This window comes from Miniopterus schreibersii, assembly GCF_964146895.1.
Source record: "Miniopterus schreibersii genome assembly, chromosome: 22".
NCBI classification, from domain to species: Eukaryota; Metazoa; Chordata; class Mammalia; order Chiroptera; family Miniopteridae; genus Miniopterus; species Miniopterus schreibersii.
Window position 1 is genome coordinate 5,230,910 of NC_138124.1, and position 22,197 is coordinate 5,253,106.

Below are 22,197 nucleotides of genomic sequence, written 5' to 3' on the forward strand. Positions count from 1 at the left end.
CTTTTCTTTCCCCAGAGGCAAAAGCAACATTTGTCTGAATAATGCCTGCTATACAAGTAGCCACCCAGGCATTAGTCATGAATATTATCTGTAAAAGGAGTGGGTTAGAACAGTCAGCACCTCCCTACCAATGCACTCCAATAAAACGAGGCTTGTTTATCACAGTTCATACACTTGAAACAGTTTGGGAGGGTACAGTGTTGTTTACCTACTAGTGTAGCTTTACGAAAATATACCACTTAGCCCTCTGAAGAACAAAAACAGTGCACCATCTAGTCTAGACAGGGAGGACTGATTTTCTGAGCGGCAATATCATTTAGTCCATAAACTTGATTTTCTGCTTCCGAAAGGTTTTGGTTTTTTTAAACCAGGGTGGAACCTAAAGCTGAAAGCAACATTTCTGTCTACAAGTTAAAGTTCCCTAAAAAGCTTTAAAAAAGAAGTAATTTCAAGAACCTGAAGGAAGACATTTTAAAACTTAATGAATATTAAATATAAAATTGCCATATGATCCAGCAAATCTACCACCAGGTATATGAAAACATATGGCCATACAAACTCGTATACAAGTGTTCACAGCAGCATTACTAACAATGGCCAAGAAACAATCCAAATGTGGCACAACCAACAAAATGTGGTATAGCTATAGAAGGGAATATTATTTAATAAAATGAACCTTGAAACATTATGCTACGTGAAAGAAAACAGTCACAAATGACCACATACTGTATAATTCCATTTATAAGCAGTTCCAGAATGGGAAAATCCATAGAGACAGAGAGAAGATTGGTGATCACCAGGAGCTAAGGGGGTAGGACAGGATGACTGCTAATAAATGTGGGATTTCTTTTGTGGGGTAATGATACTGTTCTAAAATTAGACAGTGATGACAGTTGCACGACTGTACATCTATTAGAAACTACTAAACTGTGCTCTTTACTTGAATGACTGGATTTTATGGTATGTGAACTACACTTCAATTAATCTGTTATGAAAAAACACCTACTAAACTTTTTTCCATCACTAAAAATGACATACTTTATATTGTAGACAGCTAATATTGAGCTATAAGTTAAAATCTCATTTTTGCTGCTATCAGTTTCTATATAAAGAAAAAAAAGAGTCAGGTTTTAAAAGGGCCAACATATCCCTTTGGTGCTAATTCTCATTTTGTGACACATTAAACTTGATGACAAGCTGAAAGGTCTTGTGCTCACAGGGAAAAATCTTTTTCATATTACAATCTCCCAGGGATCCACTCGGGAAGGTCCATTCTAGAACTCTGCCCTGTGTTACACACCATGTATGAAAGCTTAACTGCAACAACATATCCACATGGAACAAGAGAGAGGGGGAAAATACTGTAGGGGAAAAAATCCCCAAAACAAAACAACAAGGCTGTAAATCAGACACACCAGATCACGCTAAACACAGTTTGTGCTGGTAGAGACTTGAGGTCACTTACCGCCTGGGTCTTCAGGCCTTGTCTCGTCACCTTAGGCGTAGTAGCTGTGTTGCCTACAGCCACCTCTTCAGAAACTGAACTCTCCCTGATATTACTCAGAAAATCCACTTCATCGTCAGCTTTTGTGTCTGGCATTTCTGAAGAGAAGAACATGGGGGTTGTTACAAAGTACATTTGAAAAATTGATTCTTGTGCCTCACTATTTATACAACATGCTCCAGGTTTCACGTGCTTTGTTTGTTTTTACTTTGGGGCTAAATGGAAAAGTATTCTTTTGCTCTCAGGAATTGGAGTCATTTCTGACCCTGTGCTGAGCGATTCCTTTATTACATGGTTGTATGGTTCTCTCTAGCAGGATAGGTTTATAGCTAAGGGAAAGAAGGTCCAATTCAATGTCTCTAGAATTTCCATTTTCACCACTGACTCTTCATGACAAATCTGAGTGTGGTGCTGACTTACATATAGAAAAATAAAATCACACGCTCCAAGGTAACACATTAACAGCTGGAGCTAGATGGTCCATCTTGACCATCATCAAAGAGGCAAGAGATGCTTGCATTTGTACAGGACAAAAAATAAAGAACCTCTGAGAATGAAGTAAAGCATTTGGGAAGAGAGGCTTTCTTTAAAAAATACTACATACACTCACTTACCCAGAACTGCAATTGATAAGCGTGAACTGTTCTACTAGTAAGTTATTTTCTGTTTTAACTTTTGTTAATCACAAACTAGAAATTCCTTTTTCTAAGAAAAAGTTTTCACATGTCTTCTTTAGAATTATGCTCAACACAAACCAAACAGCAGTGGTTACCTGATCACCATATGGTCAAGCAAATACAGGAAAGGAGTGATAAAATAATGCCTGAAGCAAATTTAGGCTCTGGCACTTCTGTAAAGGGGACTGATGACTGAACAGTCCAACCTTCACCTTGATAATCCAAATACAAACGGAACTATCATCTCAATTTCACATGGAAAATTTTCTCTGGTTGTTATTAATCTAGTCATGCCACTACTAGGGCAGAGAAAGCTGTTCCCTACATCAAAGAGCAGAGGGGTTCCTTTCAGCAAAGAACAAATTATATTAAAGTTTTGTTCTAACAGAACATTGTGACAAGTACAAAGGTCTACTTTACATTTCGTAAAGTTATATTTCTATAAATAAACTTTTATAAATTTCTTCTTTCTTTGTCCTCTATTTCAAAAAATGTGATTAAATTTTAAAATCTTACTAAACACTACCCTTAGAAGTATTCTTTGATCAAGATATTTCAAAGTGAGTCAGAGTAATTTCTTTTATTGTTTTCGAGTTTATTTGGGGATGTGATTTTTGGTAAAACCTTGCTATCCTATACCCATCAACTGATGATATGTATTTCTGGCAAGCAGCGACCAGTCACAACGGTAAACAGTGATTACTGAGACTTGACGGGTGTTGGCACCTCTACAGGACTGGCCTGGCTCACTCATGTACAACCAGTTTCCCAAAACACTGTGATCAATGCTCTTGATGGGTGAAGGGCCACAAACCCTCTTTCTAACTGGAAGTTGTGTGTTTTCCCCATTTCAATTTCTATTTGGCTTAATCCACAGTAGCATATAAAAACAGCGGCCAGTGCCATGGGGCTCCTTCCAAATCAGCAGTTAAACTCATGTCTCTTCACTCATAAAACAGGGTAGTTATACTCATGAATGGAATATAAACTTCCTAGAAAATACCCTTCTGCTATGAGATCACACTCAGGTGCTTTTTTTCCAGGGCAATGTGACCAGGGACTTTCCCCAATCCAGGCTGTTTTCTGAAGAAAGCACAGATTTTTATCACTGGCTACTTCTCTCTGTAATTTGAGGCCATGAGCACTGAGCACATATGACTTCTCTTGGTAGCAGAACAAGTAACTCGCCCACACATATCAACCAACCCCAACAACCCCAGACATACTGCTGAAATGGCGCTCATCTCATTTTCCTTCCTAAAACCTCAAGATCTTAAAAATCATTTCTTAGCATCTTTATCAAAGTCTGAACTTCTCCCTGGTTTCTACCTTTCCTCATAGAATACTATAGATAACAATGCTCAGATAGTTCACACAGCCTTGGGTTAAATTCTGATTGCTGAGCCAGAAAGAGAAATAAGTCCAGCCCATGTGGCCAAAGACACGGCACCCAAATGAAAGGAACAGAGCCAGGCATCAGCTTACAGCCATTCCCATTCTTCTGAAATGTCAACCTGCCCGGCCCCCAAAATAGACTTGTTGTTGTGCCTTATTTTAAAAATTAGAGACCTTCTCATTTAAATTCTGAGCTAGCAGCCAACAAATTTCTACCACTTACAATACAAAACATTAATAGAACTAAAATGACCCAAAAATAATACTGCAGGTTTTTTTAAATCCCTCAACTGAATTAAAAAAAAAGAGATTATAAATGGTTAAAAATGCTTAATTGGGGAAAATGACAATTGTGTTTGCATTGCTCTGCTTCCTAAGCAACTTCTTTTCCTGTTCTGTTTGCTCATTTCTCTACACACCCCACCCCCACACTCTTAACTTGTACTACACTTAAAGGAATTTTCAAAAATTAGGAAAAAACATCAAAAACACAATCAAACAATAAAAACGAAACAGGCTAGTTCTTACCTACAAAAGCCTGGGAGCAAACATTGAGACAGGTCCTCTGTCTATACCTGGTAACAGGTGGCGGTTTCTAAGCGAATCAAACTGACCTTGAAAGGTTTCAGGAGTAATACCGAGTCTGACTCCAGTTTCAGCTTTGGCATCAACTCCCAGTGAGAAGTTTTACTCGGAGGGCTGATTTCCACTGAGCAGTAGTGGTTTCTCTTTGCTCTCTCTGGACATGGAACAGGCTGCTGTGTGAGCAATCAGCTCAGTGCAGCTGCTTCACCAAGATAAGCAGACACCACGTCTGCCCTATGACAGCAGCTCGGCAGACTGGGCTGGGGCGGAAATCCTGCATCCTATCCCTGCACGGTGCAGGGTCCTGCATTCCCAGGCTGCTGCCCGAAAGCTACAGGCCCTGGGACGGAGTCCCCTTGCCCTCCCCCTCCCTGACGACCTCATCCCACCATCTGGGATGCAGGCCATTGACTTAGAACCATCCTTACAGCCAGCTGCTCCCAAAACCTCTACTCTTACTTTGCTCAGAACAGACTAAGGCTGGAGGAGGAGTTTCAGGCTTATAAATAAAACACACTTTTTCAGCACTGTTTTGATGGCTCTAGAGAAAACGACTAAGCCGTGTGATGCAAACACCTGCTAAATTCCTTTATCGTTTGAGAGCACCAGTGATCTGGCAGACACTGTTCCAGGGTAAGGCTGCAACAGCTCCAGCGTGACGGACAGAGCATTTACGGACTTAAGCAACCAAGCCAGGGGTCTGCAATACAGCAAGCACAGTGTGTTCAACCCTGAAGTGATGTGCCTCCCTGATGGTGGTGACTACTAACCTGGCAACCGACCCAAGGAATGCAAGACCTCTAAACAACAGACGCCTGGATTTCTACTTGCACATCACACAGACTCTAAGGGAATTTGTCTCTCACGTTGCTAATTTTGTATTCTGCTTTGCTCACCTGTTGCTGGCTCAGGTCCTTGAACCGGCCGAATTATCTTCTCTGGCTCCTCCCTTCCAGCAAAACATCCTGCAGGGTTTCCAGGGACTTCTTCACGAGTGCTGCCCATTGGTGCAGTCTCCCCAGGCAGGAGAGCGATCACTTTCCCAGGGGAAGTGCTCTCCAGCTGTTCAGCCCCTGGACCTGACTCTGAAGGACTCGCTGGTGGCATGTGACTGATTTCCCCCTCTGCCAGCAGGGCTCCTGAGGCCTTGACTCGCTCTATGACAGCATCCACTATACGACTCGCAGCCTCCTCGATCGAGTCTGCTCTCTTAGGCAGATACCCAGCTTTGGCAGACACAGCATAAGGTACAGAGGGAGTGCCTCCGTCCCTGCTCGGGGCCTTGTCATCACCGGTTGAGAGCCCTCTCTCTGCAGGGAGCTCTCTGGCAATGGGCTGCAGTGGGACATGACGTGCGTCGTCATTGATTTGGGCCCCCTCAGAGTCACCCATGCTGCAGCTGAGGTCAGCTCCCTCCAGCTTCCCCTTCTCCCAACCAAGAGGCACCATCTCTGGGGGTGCAGCACCTTGGAGGTCAGTGGCACCTTTATCTGGTAAAGCTCCTGGCAAACCCTGGGTCATACCCTCCTGGCTCCGCAAGACTTCTGGAATCAGGTCGTCTTGGACATTGTGCGATAAATCCTTTCTTCTGGCTTCAACAGTTCCTTGCAGAGCACTATCCACTGCAACATCCAATGCCATATCTCCACTCACCGCACAAGCAGTGGTCTTTCCCTGGGTTTGAGTGTATTTTACTCCAACATCCATAGCAAAAGATCCATTGCAATTAAGAGCCTTAGACCCATCTGGTAACAGCCCTGGCAGCAGAGGTGAGCTGCTCTGCTCTGCACCCACAGCTTCTTGGCCCAAGTCTGCAGCCAGACTTGCTCCTGGTGGCACCGGGCTCTGTGCAGCCCCACCTTCAGTCACCAGTGAGACTGGTGGGGCCACTTCCTTGTTATGTTTGGTTTCTGCGTTCAGACAGGCCGAGGGTGTGCCCCGTGAATTACCGTGTTCCAGTGCTTTGTCCTGGGCACAGGCGGCTGAGCTAGGTTCTCCCTGGACTTCTGGTAACTCCTGTCCAGGGGCGTCTGTTCCCTGCTCTTCCTGCAACATTCCTGAAGGAAAAGTATCTTCCTTAATGGAGAAACAAATCACTGTTTTAAATTTATCGTCCTGTCCCTGAGCTGCAGAGCTTTCTGGAACCACCAGATTTTTTCCTTCTTCAGTCAAATTGCAATCAGAGGCCAAAGGGGCCTTACCCACATGTAGCAGGGAAGAGTCGGTGCCCCCCTCGACACTCAGAACTTCAGGGGCTGCTGAGAGGCAGGGACCCTCCTGCTCCCCACCAAATCCTACAGGACTGGCATTCCCCATGCTGGGCTGAAGGTCCGGGGCAGTGGAGGCTGTAAACAGGCCTGCTGCACTGTCTTCTAGTGGCTGCTCATCTGGACCGTTCCAATCTCCGCCATCTCTACAATGTGTAGCGGTATGTGGTTCAGGAGTTACTGTTCCCTTTTCTTTCTGGGAGGGGACAAGAGAGAGTACGTCATCTTTCATTACTGATTCGCCGCCTGCCAGAGAGAAAGTCCTGCCTGATGTCACTGCCTGGTCCGGCGCTGGTTCTGTCTCTGCTTTGGGGGAAACAGCAGGTGGATGATGAGAGACCTCAAGCATATTTGTTAAAGATGTTTCTAAATTCAAATCTCTTGCTTGGCCCTCTTTACCCGAAACTTCAAGAGGACAAAAACCCACATCTTCCTGGGTGTCTCTTACAGGGTCAGGGGTGACTGTGCTAGTCTGTGGGCCTTCCGAGCAGACGGCAGTGGGCGGAGGCTGTGCGTGGGGCAGTCCTGCGGTGGTGCCTCCAGGCTGGGTGACTATGTCATCACAACGCTCTGCAGCCAACGCACTGCTAGAAGTCACCGCACTGCTAGAAGTCACCACGTTCTGTCCACAGGCGGAGGCAGCATGAGGTTTATCATCTCCAGGTGTGGAGCAGATGGGTGGTTTGCCGCTCTGGCTCTGAACATGAGACGAATTCGTTTCTGATTTCTGGTTTAGCATAACATCTTTTTGTGGCCTGGGGAAGGTGAAGTCAGAGGGCGACAGTTCCCCACGTGTGTTGGCTAAGGGAGTGTCTGCCTCTAAGCTGTCTGAAATCTTGTCATTTGCAGCAGCTGGAATGATGAGAGGGTGCTGATCTGCAGCACGAGCACTCCCTTCACAACATCTTGAAGTTTCAGTTTCGGCAGTTTTTTCAACAAGGGTTTCTCCATTACTCAATGCAAGTAAAGACTCAGCAGGTGTGTCACCATTCAGGGAGCTGGTGGCAGAAACACAGTTCGGAACAATGGCTTTATCCACAGGCTTCTTTGTGTCCCTCACGTCAGAGGCTCCAGCTGTGCTGACATTAGAGTTCTCGAATCTTTCCTTTGTACTTTCCCCTACTTTGGGTATCTTCTTCTGCGTGGTGGTATCTGGGTTCACGAGACCGCGTTCCGTTCCCCCTGCAGTCTCTGGGACACTGGCATCTACTGTTGAACTGCCTACCAGTTCACCTCCAGAGAAATGCTGGGCTGTGCCTGATTCCATGCCTGGGACTCCCAGTAGGACAGCACCTCCACTGCTCAGAGACTCCTGGGCTGTGGCCACTGCAGCAGATTTTGTTCCAGTTTCTTCACCTCTGATTTCATAGGATGGAAGGCCTTCTGTCCCCTTTCCTCCACAATCAGACAAGCTCCGAAGGCAGCTCTGGGGATCAGCCACATTCTCAGAGTCCACAGTGGCTGTTGGCTCCGCCTCTTCCTCTTTTCTCTCCAAGCCTTTATTTTCCTTCCTATGGGAACCCTCTGTATTCTCTTCCTTACCCACACTGGATAAATCGGAGGAACATTCAATCTGCCCAGCCGTGCTCCCTGGGCAGCAAGGAGAGCTCTCAGCATCTGCAGGAGGGGAGGAACACTGCTGGCTGTCCGTGGACACTAATGCGCAGGGAAGAAATGAGCCATCTGTATCTTGGGCAGTGGGCAGACCTGAAAGATCCTGTGCTGTCACCGTTAAGGGCATACAGTTGTCCATCTCTTTGAGGTTTGTTTTCTAAAAGGAAATGAAAGATTTTTTTTTTAAATTGTTCAAGGGAAAAGATGTCACTGACACCTATACACAAAAATGCTGTTGGAGAGAACTCACTACCATTCCAACCCTTCTGAGAACACACGATGAGCTGATCTAAATAAATACAAATAAATTTTTGTTTGTTCCTGATATCACTTTCCTCCCTTGTAGCTACATATCTGCTGGAATAATAAAAATAACCAAGAATATACAAGATGACTATTTTCTATATTATAAACTTAGAAAGTAACTTAAAAGTGAGCATCGAAAACCTTCTTTTTAAAAAGCACAGTGACTTCCTTCAAATGAGCAACTAAGATTTTTTTAGGAGGTATTTAGAAGGGCAGAGGCTGCTCTTACCCTGCTTCACGTATACAAGTAAAAACAAATCCCCACCAGCTGGGTAAATGCTCTTTAATCACAAGGCACAGGCAGAAGCTCCTGTGCCCTAAATTCTTACTGAGGAGTTGCACGGTGTCCCTCAATCCCCAAAGTAGGTACCATTCAATCTGGCCTGACGATTTTAGATATGGGTCTTAATTTCAAGAACAGTAGATATTCTTTTGCTTTTTGATAACAGCAGTTCCTCTGTTGTCTAATCTAAATATTAAAAAAATAAAATATCAAACTAATAATACCTAATTCCTTATTCTCAGATGGTTCTATGGCTTGAGAATATTCTAGGTCATCTTCAAAAACAGTTTTTGCAATTTTAAAGTATTTTTTTAAATGTAAACAGATATAACCACTACATGGTAATGGTTAAAATAATTATGGTTGATCAAACCGACAGAAAATGCTATGCCATATACAAATGTTAAAACTATGAAGACCAAAGTAAAATTTTTTAAAAAATAATAATTATAACATGATGTAGAAAAAAAAATAAGTCCTTAGTTAATCCAAGGTTATAATTTGCCAAAATCACATGTACATGTAGACAAGGCTTATGAAAAATGAAGAAAAAAAAATACAAATGATCTTTAGGGTGAGTTTGCCTGTAAATCACAATTTCAGGAATTCTTATAATAATCCTATTTGTTCAGTGCTCAGAAATTATTTTTAAACCATCTGGTTTGCTCTTAACTCATTATCTGGCCTATTGCAATAACTTCATGCATATTTCCTGTCCGCTGTCCTCTCGATCATTTGCTCACCCAGGAAAGACACTGAGTACTTAGAGTGCTCTGTCAGCAGACTATTTCTGCCTACCCACTGGGTCTATTGTAAAAGTTTAGTGTGCTCAGTGAAGTCCTTCCAATAAGAGCCCTAGAAAAATGTATTCCACTAAAAGCTTCTACGCTATGCTCCATGGCATATTCAAAATTAGCTTGCTTTTGGTTCCTGTTGAAAGCATAACAATTTCCTAAAAATTACAAAAGCAGTTCATTATATTTAATAAAATGTAAACATTACAGAACAGAGATTTGTAGAAACAAGTGATGTTTCTTGAAAAATGTCCCTAACACATGCATCCTCTGCCAGTTTTAGTATCTCATGACTTCCTGTCAACTATTCCCATACCTTGCAGGTAGCTTTGACACCTGCAAACTGATATTTTCAACTGGGCTATGATTCACCTCGTAAGAAAAGCTCTAAAGGAAAACCTGACTTCCTGGCAGTCATTCAGAGGAAAATAAAATGACACCTGTTCTGGAATAAACATGATTCGGACAGGCAGAGGCAGGCTCCTCACACAACCCTACTATGAAGTACATTGGCCTGCTGGCCTCAGAGTAATGCCTGCTTCCAAAGAAGCCTCTGGCATTGAGCTGACCCTAGATGACCTTAAATGAAATTATTGTCAAGCTTTTTCCAAATCAAATCATCTCTGAAATAAACTGGGTGGAAAAATGATCTAAACTTAGCCTTTCAGATGTTATGGCCCAGAGAGATGTACCCACATGACGTTCATATTATCCATAACAAATGCTATCAGGGAGTCTGTAATGTTTTTATGTCTGGCAACAACTTCATCTTGAAGGCTTTGAGTGGATTATGAAATCTTAATTTTTTTAGTGATCTTTTTACCATACAACTATCGATTTAAATATAGCAGCACTGTCATCACTCACTGAAAAAGTTGTGAAAAGGCTTTTTTTCTGAGTAAATCTGGTTCTTGTACTTTAGCAACAATATCAGAAGCTACTTTGCTCATTTAGTTTTATAAAGTTAAACCAACAAATTTATAAAGATAAACAGATGAATTTCCTTTCCTGCCAGGAAAATTTAGTTCTGATTGTTACATATTTCTGTATCTGCAATGTGTCTGTGTATCTTTAATTTTTCAAAAACCTGGCAATATCCAATGAAAAATTCTCACAGCCTCCTATTGCTACAAACTCAATACTAGTTCTGCATCTGTAAGCGGAAACACTGAATATTGCTAAAACTGCTTTATTTACAGGTTTCGCAACCTCTGAGGGAAGCGTTTTTAGTATAGCAAGGTTCATTGGGGAAAGGAGTGAAGGAACAAAAGTCTTAAAATGGAAATTTTCTTCCTTACCATTAGCTGCTGTTGGATGTTCATCAGTTTAAAAATGTGCCCAGAGCAACTGTCCGCAGGAAGTAGGGGTTCATGATGTGACTGGTACTCTGAGGTTAATGTATAGACATTCAGCTCTCGATGATGCCTCACAGAACAATCTCCACACGGTATTTCATAAGATAAACTGCTCCAGGAATCTGGTTCTCCAGCATTCTCCCTGTAAGCAAGTAATCTCTGGTTAGTATAGTTACGTCCTACCTCTCAGGCACAGGTTTAACCCTCCAAGTCTTACGTAGTATTGCCCACTGGATTGCTCTTTGAAGCTCTGCAGGAGAAATCTGGTTTGGATAGTTCCCCAATGATTCGGGCATATAACTAATGATTCCACCCTCCTCACAAGAGGCCACAAATGGGTTAAATAAAAACTACAGGATTCCTCCCTAAGGATGTCATTTTGATCAAGATAAAAAGAAGTCTGGGATCTTAAAATAGTTAATGTTATGCTAACAACTAAATAATGAGGAAATGGAAGGAGGACAGCTCTAGTCTGGTTTTCAATAAAAGCAAGGCTTATTAAGTGTTTCTCCTAAAATGGGTTCCACAGTACACTAATTCCAGTCCCCTGTACTGGGAAAGGAAGAGCCAATCACTCCTCCATGCAACACAAGGGCCCTCCAACTTGTGGTAACAGCAGGGGGAGGAAGCACCGCCACAGGCCGCAGCATGTGCACTCGGCAATGTAACCATCAAATCCTATCCGCAACGAAGAGCTCGGTTCCAAGAACTTCAAGTTATAGTTTTTTCATTAAAAGACAGAATTTTGCTCAACTCATATCATTACAAACATAAAGCCGACAAAGGCACAGGTACGTAAAAGAGCATTTCTGAGACAGACCTTAGATTTTAATTAAATGGTTTTAATAATTTTTTAAAGTCCCTATTCAGCCAGGCCTCACTGCTGCTCAGTTTTTACTCACCTGTGTGTTAATCCAACCCCACAGGGGTTACTGAAACTTTCCATAACTGTCTCAGTGGCCCAACTTGAGCCCTGTCTCCTCAATTGCCAAGGGACCTTTACTCCCTTCTCAGTGAGAAGCTCAAGGCCATCTGACAGGAGCTTTAACAATCTCCATCCGCTCGATGACGCTGTGCCCATCCCTCCCAAGCTCCAGGATGCCTCCTACACGGTGGGCCTGCCCTGCTTGCTCCTGCTCTCCTTAGGCAGCTGGTGCAGCCACGATCCCTGACGCCTGCCGTTTCCCACCTGCTCTGGGCTAGCCCCTTCCCTCCCGCCCATCAGAACGATGAAAGCGTCGGCAGCAGAAAGGGCAGTGGTCACTTAACTGACGTGATTTCCCTCAATCAAATATGAAATACCGGAAACTAATCACAGCACATAATTAAAATAACACGCTGTGAAGCAATATCTAGTTTTTCAGTGCACTTTCATCATAAATATCATTTTTAATCTTCCAAGTAACAAGGCCAATGCTCTACGTACAAATGGAGAACCAAGTTTAGGTAAACCGGCCAAGGTTTCGTACAACTAAGGGCTGAATGGGGGCTAAAACATAAAGTTGTTCATTCATTCTACGCAATCTATTCCCGAACAATCTAGTACAGTAACTTATGTGAATTGATGAGCTTAAAGAAAAGCTAAAAGCAAAATGTTTCCTTACATTATATTTTTTTAAAGGTACTGAGAGGTAGTCTCCTGAACACTTATATCTTAACTATTAAAATCATTTTCAGCTCTGGCCAGTTTGGCTCCGTGGTTAGAGTGTCAGCCCGCAGATTGAGGGATCCCTGGGTTCAATTCCCGCCAAGGGTGTGTGCCTCCATTGCAGGCCCCGCACCTCTCCCCCCCTCCCCCGTCCGGGCGAGTGCAGGAGGCAACCAGTTGGTGTCTCTCTCTTTCAAGTTGGATGTTTCTCTCTCTATCTCTCCATCTCTCCCTCCCTCCCATTCTCTCTCAAAAGCAATGGAAAGAATATCCTTAGGTGAGGATTTAAAAGAAAAAAATCATTTTCATGTTAGCACATATTCTCTATAAGGGTCTGCATATACAAAAGACTCCAGAAGATATTTATAGCCTAAGTATACACAGAATCATAATTTACACTGCATAAACTCAAAATGCAAATCTAAATCCTAAGAAACAGGAGGGAACTACGTCTACATGAGGCAATTACAAAAATACTAGGCTGTATATGAATACTTGCATTAAAATATTGACATAGGTATTTTTGTATTATTGATAAAATTTCTCCAAAGGCCAGTGAAAAAAATAACACTACAGATGGTATGCCACTGCACTAAAAATGCATTCTACCTGGCATCTGATCTTCTCTATGTTGTTCCTAACTTCATATTTCAAGATATCTCAAAACATCCCATTTCCAGAAAATGAATGGTCTAGGTTATAAATTTATTCATTCAAACATTCAACAAATACTCACACAGTTATCTACTATGCTCCCAGGTACTAGAAATATATCAATGAACAAATAAGACAGCCAAGGTCCCTACTATAATGGAGCTTATATTATAGTAGGGTATAATTACAAGTCAAGATAAGTGTTTTACAGAAAATCAATCAGGCTGCTTGCAGCAAAAAATTCCTTGGAGGGGAGTGGCTTCTTCAGATTGGTGGTCAGGGAAATCTCTGAGGAGATTTAACAACTAACCTGAATCATATGAAAGAGCCAGCATGTGGAGTTGTTGGGACAGATTGTATTGGGGAAAGAGGAGAGCAGATGCAAAGATCCTGAGGTGCCAACCTGCTGCCAGTGTGGCTAGGGCCAGCGCAGCTGCACAGAGAAAGCAAAGGGAATGAAGAGAATGTAGAACAAAACAATAAAACTATTAACTGTTGGTCTGGTACCTGATGTGGATCATTTACATTTATTCCTCACAGCAACTTTAATGCAGTTATCAGGGTATTTCCACTTTTCATGTGAGAAAGATGAGGCTTAAAGGACAACCTGCTTCAGTGCACAGCTAATACACGAAAAGCCAGAATCTGTACCCTGACTTTCCACCTCCACAGTGATACCTACCCTGTAACAGTTTCTAACTCTGACCACATTCAAATAATACAAACTATAAGTCTGATAGGATCTTTATGAGAAGCTGATCAGCGATGTTAATTAGGTTTTGTTATCATAAATTTTATAGGATCCGTACCAAGTTTTTAACTGTAGAAAAACACAAATTAAGAGGCCATTCCTCAGAGCCTGGGGTTAGCTCCTAAACTCAAGGTTGATGTATGTGGTACAGCAAAATTCTGTAAGCCCAGAGTGAATTTCGACTAACCTCCCAGTGTTCAAGCTGCTGTGTTCAATCAACTGTGTTCAACCAACCTGTGCTGCTTACCTTGTCCAGCAGGTTGCAACTCACCAAAAAGCTCAGGTTTAAGGTTAACGTACTCTAAAACCCGGTAACATCAACTGCACGGAAAAAAACATCTTTCCAGTACTAACAACACTGGTCATTCAAGGGAGAAGTTCAAAGCTACACCTTGTCGAGGTACAACAGAGTCAGATCCAGTGCCAGAGAACAAGCAATGAAGACCGACAAGGTGCCACTGTACTCACTCACGGCTGCCCACGCACCACGAGCACCGCAAGCCCATCCTACGTGGCTCCGGGCTTCACACTGCAGCTTTAAGAGGAGAGAACACAGCCAGGTCGGCCCTGCCCAAGGGCGTGCTTTGCTGTCTCCTTCAGACGGAAGTGCAGCACCTAGTTCCTTATTTGAGGGCTACTGCAGTATCTTTCAAGAAACCACACCACCATAACAGTGCCAAACCTCAGGGAGTCCTACCAACTCAACCCCAACTCCACTAAACTGGAGCAGGAGAGAGAGGCTAAATGCAGAGGGAGGGTGAGGGCAGGGAGGGGTCACTGACCACCTCAAAATGAACAGGAGGCTACTCACTATCTTAGGTGGGGTTGCAGGGAACCCACTGCTAGGCTAGTTATGCATTCATGCACATGCAAATTCACTGCACATTTTAGCACTGATATTTTTAGCTTCTCTCTTCCCTTTTTTGGGGGGGGGGAGGAACTACAGTTACTACATTTCTCTAAAGCTCAGTTTTCTCGTCTGTAAAGTGGGAATACCAAGTTTGTTGTGAGATCAAGTGAACAAGTGTTGGCGTGGTGTTTGGCCCTCCCAAAGTGCTCAGTACACTGTGACTATATGGTAGAATATTGGGCTGGTGTCGTTCTAATGAACAAAAAGGAAGTTTCTGAGTATGTGGCATTTAAAAAAAAAAAAAGGCACAGGAACCTTGCTTGTGGGGTAACTGTCAGGCACCTCGCCCTACATCACCCTACCACGATTTACTTCAAAAAATCTGAGAGGAAAAAAGGGCTTTAGTTGCCTAATGCTTGCAGGGATAGCATTACTGTTGTGGGTGGGGCTGACCAGGAAGGTATGTCAGAAACTGGTGGTGGTGCAGACACATCAGAGTCATACAAGGCTGAGTGATCACCTTATTTCCAACAAATCTTTCCTAGATCTCCAAATAAAGGGACACGCTACGTTTCTAAGAACTTTACAAGCATGTTCTCATTTAATTCTAACAGACCTATGAGGCACATGCTGTCATTTCTCATTTTACAGATGAGAAAACTGAGGCTCACAGGTGATAAACTTGAATGCACTCAAGTTCAGCTTTGCCCTTTTTAAAGCCAAATACTTAATGTCTACTGAACATGTATATGAGCAACAACCAAGTGATTGCAGAGGTTACCATCCTCTATCAGTGAAGCAGTAACACCAACACTAAAAGTATTGTTAAATTCAACAATAGAATAGTATCAGTTATTATATTATATTCAAAATTTGGATTAAACTGTATGATATGTTGTTTATGAAGAAAACAAAAAAATAACCAATGTGAATTACAAAAAAAAAGTACTGTGAAAATACGGAGTATTCCATAAGCATTCTCTACATAATTTAAAGTGCAGATCTCCTTATATGCTTTTTATGCAGAAATTCTGCTGGCCAGTTAAAGCATAAATGTGTATTTACCATAAAAGCAAAATGCTACAATTGTGATTGTGAACACTTACATGCTATGCACAAAAACAAGTTTTCAAATGGTTAAATTAATAAAGAAATAGGTTAACAGTTAATAGGAATATTGATAATGCATTCGCTAAATAACTTTCAGAAGAACATTTTATCTTTTTTGAGCCAACAAATACTTATAAAAATAAATGATAAAAGAATTAAAGATATGAGATTACATAAAAACTAATTTTGGCCCAGCCGGGTGTGGCTCAGCGGCTAAGCATCGACCTAGGATCCAGGAGATCTCGGTTCAACTCCCGGTCAGGGCACATGGCCAGGTTGCCGGCTCGATGCCCAGCAGCAGGCGTGCAGGAGGCAGCTGATCAATGACTCTCGTCATTGATGTTTCTCTCTCTTCCTCTCCCTCTCCCTCCCTCTCTCTGAAATCAATAAAGACATATTTTTAAAAAAAGAGTTGGGGAATAGGATAAAATGTACAAGAATTTGTGGAAAATGTCTGGCAAAAATACAATAAATAGCAACTAGTGTTACTGGTATATAAATACAAATACTATCCTCAGAAAGTGCATTCTGCAATTTTCCAGCATGTTGCCAGATGAGGAAATCCTGAAATTACTGTTTGAATGGCCTACAAACAAAAACAAAAACAAAAAAACTATGAAATGTCAAAATTCTTAAAATGCTTCAGTGGAAAATTTACCAAAAAAGGAGGGGAAAAACGTCACTGAAAGCCAGATCTATGAATCACCATAACCAAGTTAGTTTGGTTAAAAGACTGACAATGTCACCAAACTTAACTCCTCATAAAATTCTATCCATAGTTTAAGAACAACAAGCTTGTGAGTAATGGCAACTGCTGACTACAAGGCCTTGGGCAAGGTACTGCCCCCTCTGGGTCTACTTTTCTCATCTGAAGAACCCAGTACTGACTTACTAACCTAACGGCACTTTAGATGTTTGCTGAGAAGTTTTAAATGAGAGCACGGGTAAAGCACCAAGGTAGCCAATATTCACTGTTTAATAAATGTCACTGCCCTTCTCCCACTTCCTAGTTTCCACTCAGTTCTACCACCTTATCTTTACCCAAACACAAGGGCCCGACCACATAGCGAGAAAGGAGGGTAGGAAGATGGATGGGTGAATTGATGGGTAGATGAATGGACAGACAAATGAACGGACAAACGGACAGATGGATGGGGCTTATGACAGTTGAATGTAAACTAAGAAAAAAATTCCTGGCCATTAGTTTGAAGGTTAAGTTTGTACATTTACTTCATTCTTTCCCCTCCTAAGTAAAAGCAAAGGCTCCAAACTTGTTTTGCACCAGATGGGCTACTGAGGACCCACTTGTCAAGTACTTGAAAAGGACCCTAAAAAGGCGATCACTGTGTTAACAGAACATCTTGCTCAATTGTACTTGGCTCCATTGTGAAATATGTACACTTAAGTAGTTACCCTACCCTCTGACCCTGAACCCAGGTTTCAAGTGCAAATGTGTCAAAAGAAGGACTTGAGAAACTACAGACACAAGCTATTTAGAAGGGACCAACATTGCCCACTACAGTAGACCGTGACTGACGGCCCAGGGTTTGCCAGGCTGGGTCAGTGCTCTGCATGTGCACAAGTGTCATCCCAACCTGGACAGATCATTGGACTTTGAGCCTTAGCTTGGTTCTGTCACTTCGTAGCCTTTTGACTTAGGGCAACTCACTGGACTCAGTTTCCTCAATTACAAAACAGGGATAGTAACACCTAGCCTACTCACTCAAGCTGTCATGAGAATGAAATGTAAAAAGACCAGCTAAGTGTAACCAACAATACTTTTAAGCCCATATGATGGGTAATATAAATGTCACATTATGGTACTGAGAATCTTGTTTCCCTCAGGAAAGTAGAGGCCAGGACTAAACGGAAAGCTTATAGCCCTTTCATACCCTATCCCAGTGGCATCTTCCTGCGTCTTTCCCCATCTGTCAGATGTCTGTAGGGGGACAAACATGGGCCTCCAAATCCCACAGATGTAACAGCAGCTCTACCACTTCTCCAGAAAGCACTGAACTAGTTACTTTAGTTCTCTGAGCCTCCACATTTCATCAGTGAAACATATATAATGCCTATTTCAGAAAGGTTGTCATACGGTTGAAATGAAATATCTATAATGTACCAACAATGCATTGCGGGCATTCGATAAATAAAGATTTGTTGAACTGATACTGAAAATGAAATGAAGTTATGAGGACAAATATTTTTGCACTGGCACTTTGGGCAAGTGGAGTATTTCACCACTTTCATGTCCACACACCACAGTTAAAATCCTTAAAAGAAATAGTCTTTCTGTGAGGGAGGCAGCACTGTAAGTGATTCCTTAACCATCTAGAGTTCCCTTTCCATCAACCAAGAGGCATCGACATCACAGCCTGTGTCAGAGCCAAACTCATTTTTTAGAAGTGTTATCTATTACAACTGGGAATAATTTCAAACTCTTATCAAGTAGGGCGATCCAGATGCTGCCTGAAAACAGTTCAAGATTTTGGAAAAATTTCCTTAATGAATGAAAAACTGATACATACCTAGAAGAAAAGAAAAATTAAGAAAAGGGCAATAAGAGAAAACATTTTTGTCAGTCACTGTGCTATGCACTCTCCACGCAGTCCATTTATTCATCAAAGCAGCCCCTTTTATACTTGAAACCAAAGCAAAGTCGACTAATACCACTGTAAGGCTGAGGGGTTTAGTAAAAATCACCACATAACCTTTTTAAAATCCCTAAATAATGCTCAGAGCACTTTTTCTAGGTTACAAAGCTGCAACCTACAAGAACAGCCATATGAATCCAAGTTCAGGGCTAGATCTGCAGCCACATGCTCATGTCCTCCTCTTGCAGTCCTCTATTTGGAGATTTTGGAAGCTCGCTTTCACTGACTTATTTCCCTTCCTAAGATGAGTGGTCATGTCCGGCCAGTGTGGCTCAGTGGTTGAGCATCAACCAAGGATCCAGGAGATTGAGGCGTAATTCCCAGTCAGGGCACATGCCCGGGTTGCGGGCTTGATCCCCAGCAGGGGGTTTGCAGGAGGCAGCCGATCAATAACGACTCATCATTAATGTTCCCCATCCCCTCTCTCTTTCTGTCTCTCCCCGCCTCTCTCTGAAATCAATAGATATTATTTTTTTTAAAAAAAACAAAAAACAAGATGAGTGGTCATCCCACATGTAACAGAGGGGGTACTATGAAGCAAGCCAAACACTCTTCTCCAAGGACACACACTCTAGTTTCCTTTAAAGCTGTGCTGCAATAAGTCTTGTGACACCCTCACCAAGCATATAATGAAGCTGTTGTAATCACTTTATTTCCCCATTTGGATGGCAATCCTTAACCAATCCTGCTTCCCAGCAAAAACTCCAAGCTATAAGATCACATTTAGGGGAACTGCATTAGAATCTCATAATAGTTAAGCTAATTGCTTCAACTTCTGGAACCAGGCCTGTCTTCCTAAGGGCATGAGGCAAACAGCAGAGGGAATCCAATCGCTGGCCAGATGGGAAGTACGAAGGAATGGAGCCTATCGTGTCCTGGAATACTGTCATAGGAGAGCTCAAGTATCCAAAGCTCATCTGAGATGAAGGGTGCCCCTCCTACCGTCACTGTATCTGCAGCATCCATTAGAAAGCTTTCTGCAAAGAACCTTCTCTGTCTGGCTTGACTGGGAAAGTTACAAGCTTGGCAGGTAAAGCAAAAACAAACAAAACTAAACACCTGTTTATGTAACAGTAAGTAGCATTACATTCTGAGATCTCTTCTTGGCCTTTGCAGACTACCCCACACTCACAGCTAAAAACAGTAAAATACAAACTGCAACTAAATTAAGTCTAACATGAGCAGAACATCTGAGAATGTGGGAATAACGCCTTAATTTACAAGGGTCCCTCAACTGCTAAAGAACAGAGAGCCAAGAAGGTTTTTCTTGTTATGTGGCAGAAAGATGACAATGATCATAAAATAAAAAATATATTAAACAAGAAAAACTATACTTGAAATTTCTGCCTTTTATAAATATTCCAATGAAAAACATTGTCTGCTACAATGCATTTATTTCTCTCTTTGCACAAGAAAAAAGAATTCTTCGAATGTTCTAACAGCCTTCCTTCAGAAGACTCTGAAGAGCCAGACTGTATGACAACCGAACCCACAGCCACACAGACAGGCTTTCCTACTGCACGTTTCCAGGACAACTCAGTTGCTTTTTACTGCTACTCATACGAAGAGACTATTGCTCTTGATTTCATTCACAGAAATTACATTCAAACCAAACCTCAGTGGTTCCTTACATTTTCCGCATGCAATTATACTAAAGTATCCATTTCTCATTAACTCTTTCAAGTCTTGAAGACATACCAGAAAAAATACATGGCACTGGATAACTGTTTCCCCCTGTACTAAACTGGGATAAAATGGATACATGGTAATGGAATGCTACCCTCACAGACAAGACTTACTCTGAGTTTTCAGTAATAGTAAGAGGCAAGCAGCAGTGAAGGCAGGAAGGCGGAGGTGAGAGAAAGTAGTGATGTGACTTACGTATGTCATTCTCAGATGGGGAAATGGTGAGCAGGAGCAGGCTTACAAGCCTCCAACAGAAGGCAAGGCACGGAGTTGCGGTTCTAATTTGTGGCAAACACACTGAGATGCCAAGTGGGTGGTACTACCATGAATCAGGGGTGGGGCTGCCGGGAGGGGAGGGAGAAAGGGAGAAGGAGCACTTACTCAGTCAGAAGCTTGTGCAACTTGTGATAACCCCGCTCCAAGGCCAAGCTCACAGGTGTCGCGCCTTCCTGGTTGTGGATGCTGAGAGCTCCGCGGCCACCTGGCTTCTGCAACAGGAACCACGTCAACCTCAGCAGTCCCAGCCGCACAGCAAAATGCATCAACGTCTCCCGGGGGCCACCATCTGTAGATGGGGGAGAAAATAAAAATAAGTGGAGGAGAAATGTGAAAACAAAAATTAAACTAACAAAAACACAAGTTAGGTAAACAACATTATCTCACGTACCTAAGATCCTAAAGTTAAGGCTACAACACACAACATGAACAATTTTATTGTGGCCAAAGAGAAACAGGTCTCAAGTAAAATCAAAATAAAACTAAAACAAATTGACAAATAAGCTAATTTATAAGGGTGACTCCACACACACGTTCTTTTCCGTACCAAAAAACAAAAAGTGGATGAAGCCTCACAACATGGGGATCCAAGAGGAAGAGCTGTTGGGCTTAGGGCTTAGACGGGTGTATCATAAAGGGTATAATTACTTCAAAAAAAAAGTAACACCCAGACAGGAGTTGACTAGTTAAACACTAAAAACAGGTTCTGCTTGTTAAGTACACACAAGTCTTTTTATTCCCCCACATTAAGGGCAAATCAAATTGTTGGCACTACCAGCTCCTTTGTTTGCTTGTTTAATGAAAGAAAGAAATGCATCTGCAGGCATAATAGGTAAGACTAACTCTAAGATAATGCACTCATAACTTCAGAAAGAAAAACATGTGTTTGGGCTTATGTCACTTCAAGTGAAGGCTCCTTGGTATAGGGAGTCACTTCGAAGTGGTGAACTGAGTAGGGGCTCTGGAGTCAGGCAAATCTGGGTTCAAATTTGGCATTTGCCATCCGTGGGACAGGGCAGAGCCCCTCCAACCTCTCTGAGCTTACTTTGCTCATCCCTAGAACAGAGTGCCATCACCTCACCCCCAGGGCTGCAGGAACAAATGGGCGGAGGTAGGTGAAATGCCAGTATGCCGACTGGCTGTAGTAGGTACTCATTAAATGCCAGGTACCTTCCCTCTCCCTGCTCTCCTCTGTCCTTCCAGATTTCAGATTACATTCTAGGCTCACTGGCAACACTGTCTCTCTTCCTCAGGCATCCTCCCTGTGGTCTGCACCTGGGGTGGCGGGAGCTGATGCCACTGCAGGGCTGCGGTGTGCAGCCCCCAGGCTGTGCACTTCTGTGCCAGGGAGGACAGCTCAGAGACTGGACTGTGAACGGTGCCCTGGAGGTGCGCATGTCAGCTTAGCTGACATCTCTCATTCACCATCCGTGGCCTCTCTCAGGCTTCAGCTCCTTCACTGAGCATCCTCAGGCCTCTCGGGCCCCACTGTTGTGTCCTTACGCTGAAGTCCTCGCTGCTTCTCCGTGTGCAGAGCACAGTAAGAATGTGTGCACCTCCAAACCTGTGCTTTACACTGAACTGCACTGTTTTCTAATGCCATGTGTGGGTTGCTCTAGTCTCCCTCTTGCCAAGGTAAATGGTCTTGGAAGCAAATGCTCCCTTTCATTTTTTATCTCCCTACAGAACTATGCACAATGACTAATTCAGGATTTATAGGGTGTTCAGCAGAGACACATGGCTGGAAAGAAATCAATACCCGGAAGAAACCACTGCATGAACAGGCAC

General features: G+C 42.8%; 1 protein-coding gene across 7 annotated transcripts in view; it reads right to left on the reverse strand.

The window, feature by feature from the left end:
* The window catches only part of AKAP13 (A-kinase anchoring protein 13), a 201,514-nt gene that overhangs the window by 99,329 nt on the left and 79,988 nt on the right, over nt 1-22,197 (reverse strand). For all 7 annotated transcript variants that reach the window (XM_081124333.1, XM_081124332.1, XM_081124327.1 and 4 more), the window contains exons 5-8: nt 20,515-20,698; nt 10,724-10,922; nt 5,058-8,199; nt 1,466-1,602 (exon numbers count right to left, since the gene is read on the reverse strand). In XM_081124333.1, coding sequence (XP_080980459.1) covers nt 1,466-1,602; nt 5,058-8,199; nt 10,724-10,922; nt 20,515-20,698 — 3,662 coding nt within the window. The remainder of the gene's footprint in view (nt 1-1,465; nt 1,603-5,057; nt 8,200-10,723; nt 10,923-20,514; nt 20,699-22,197) is intronic.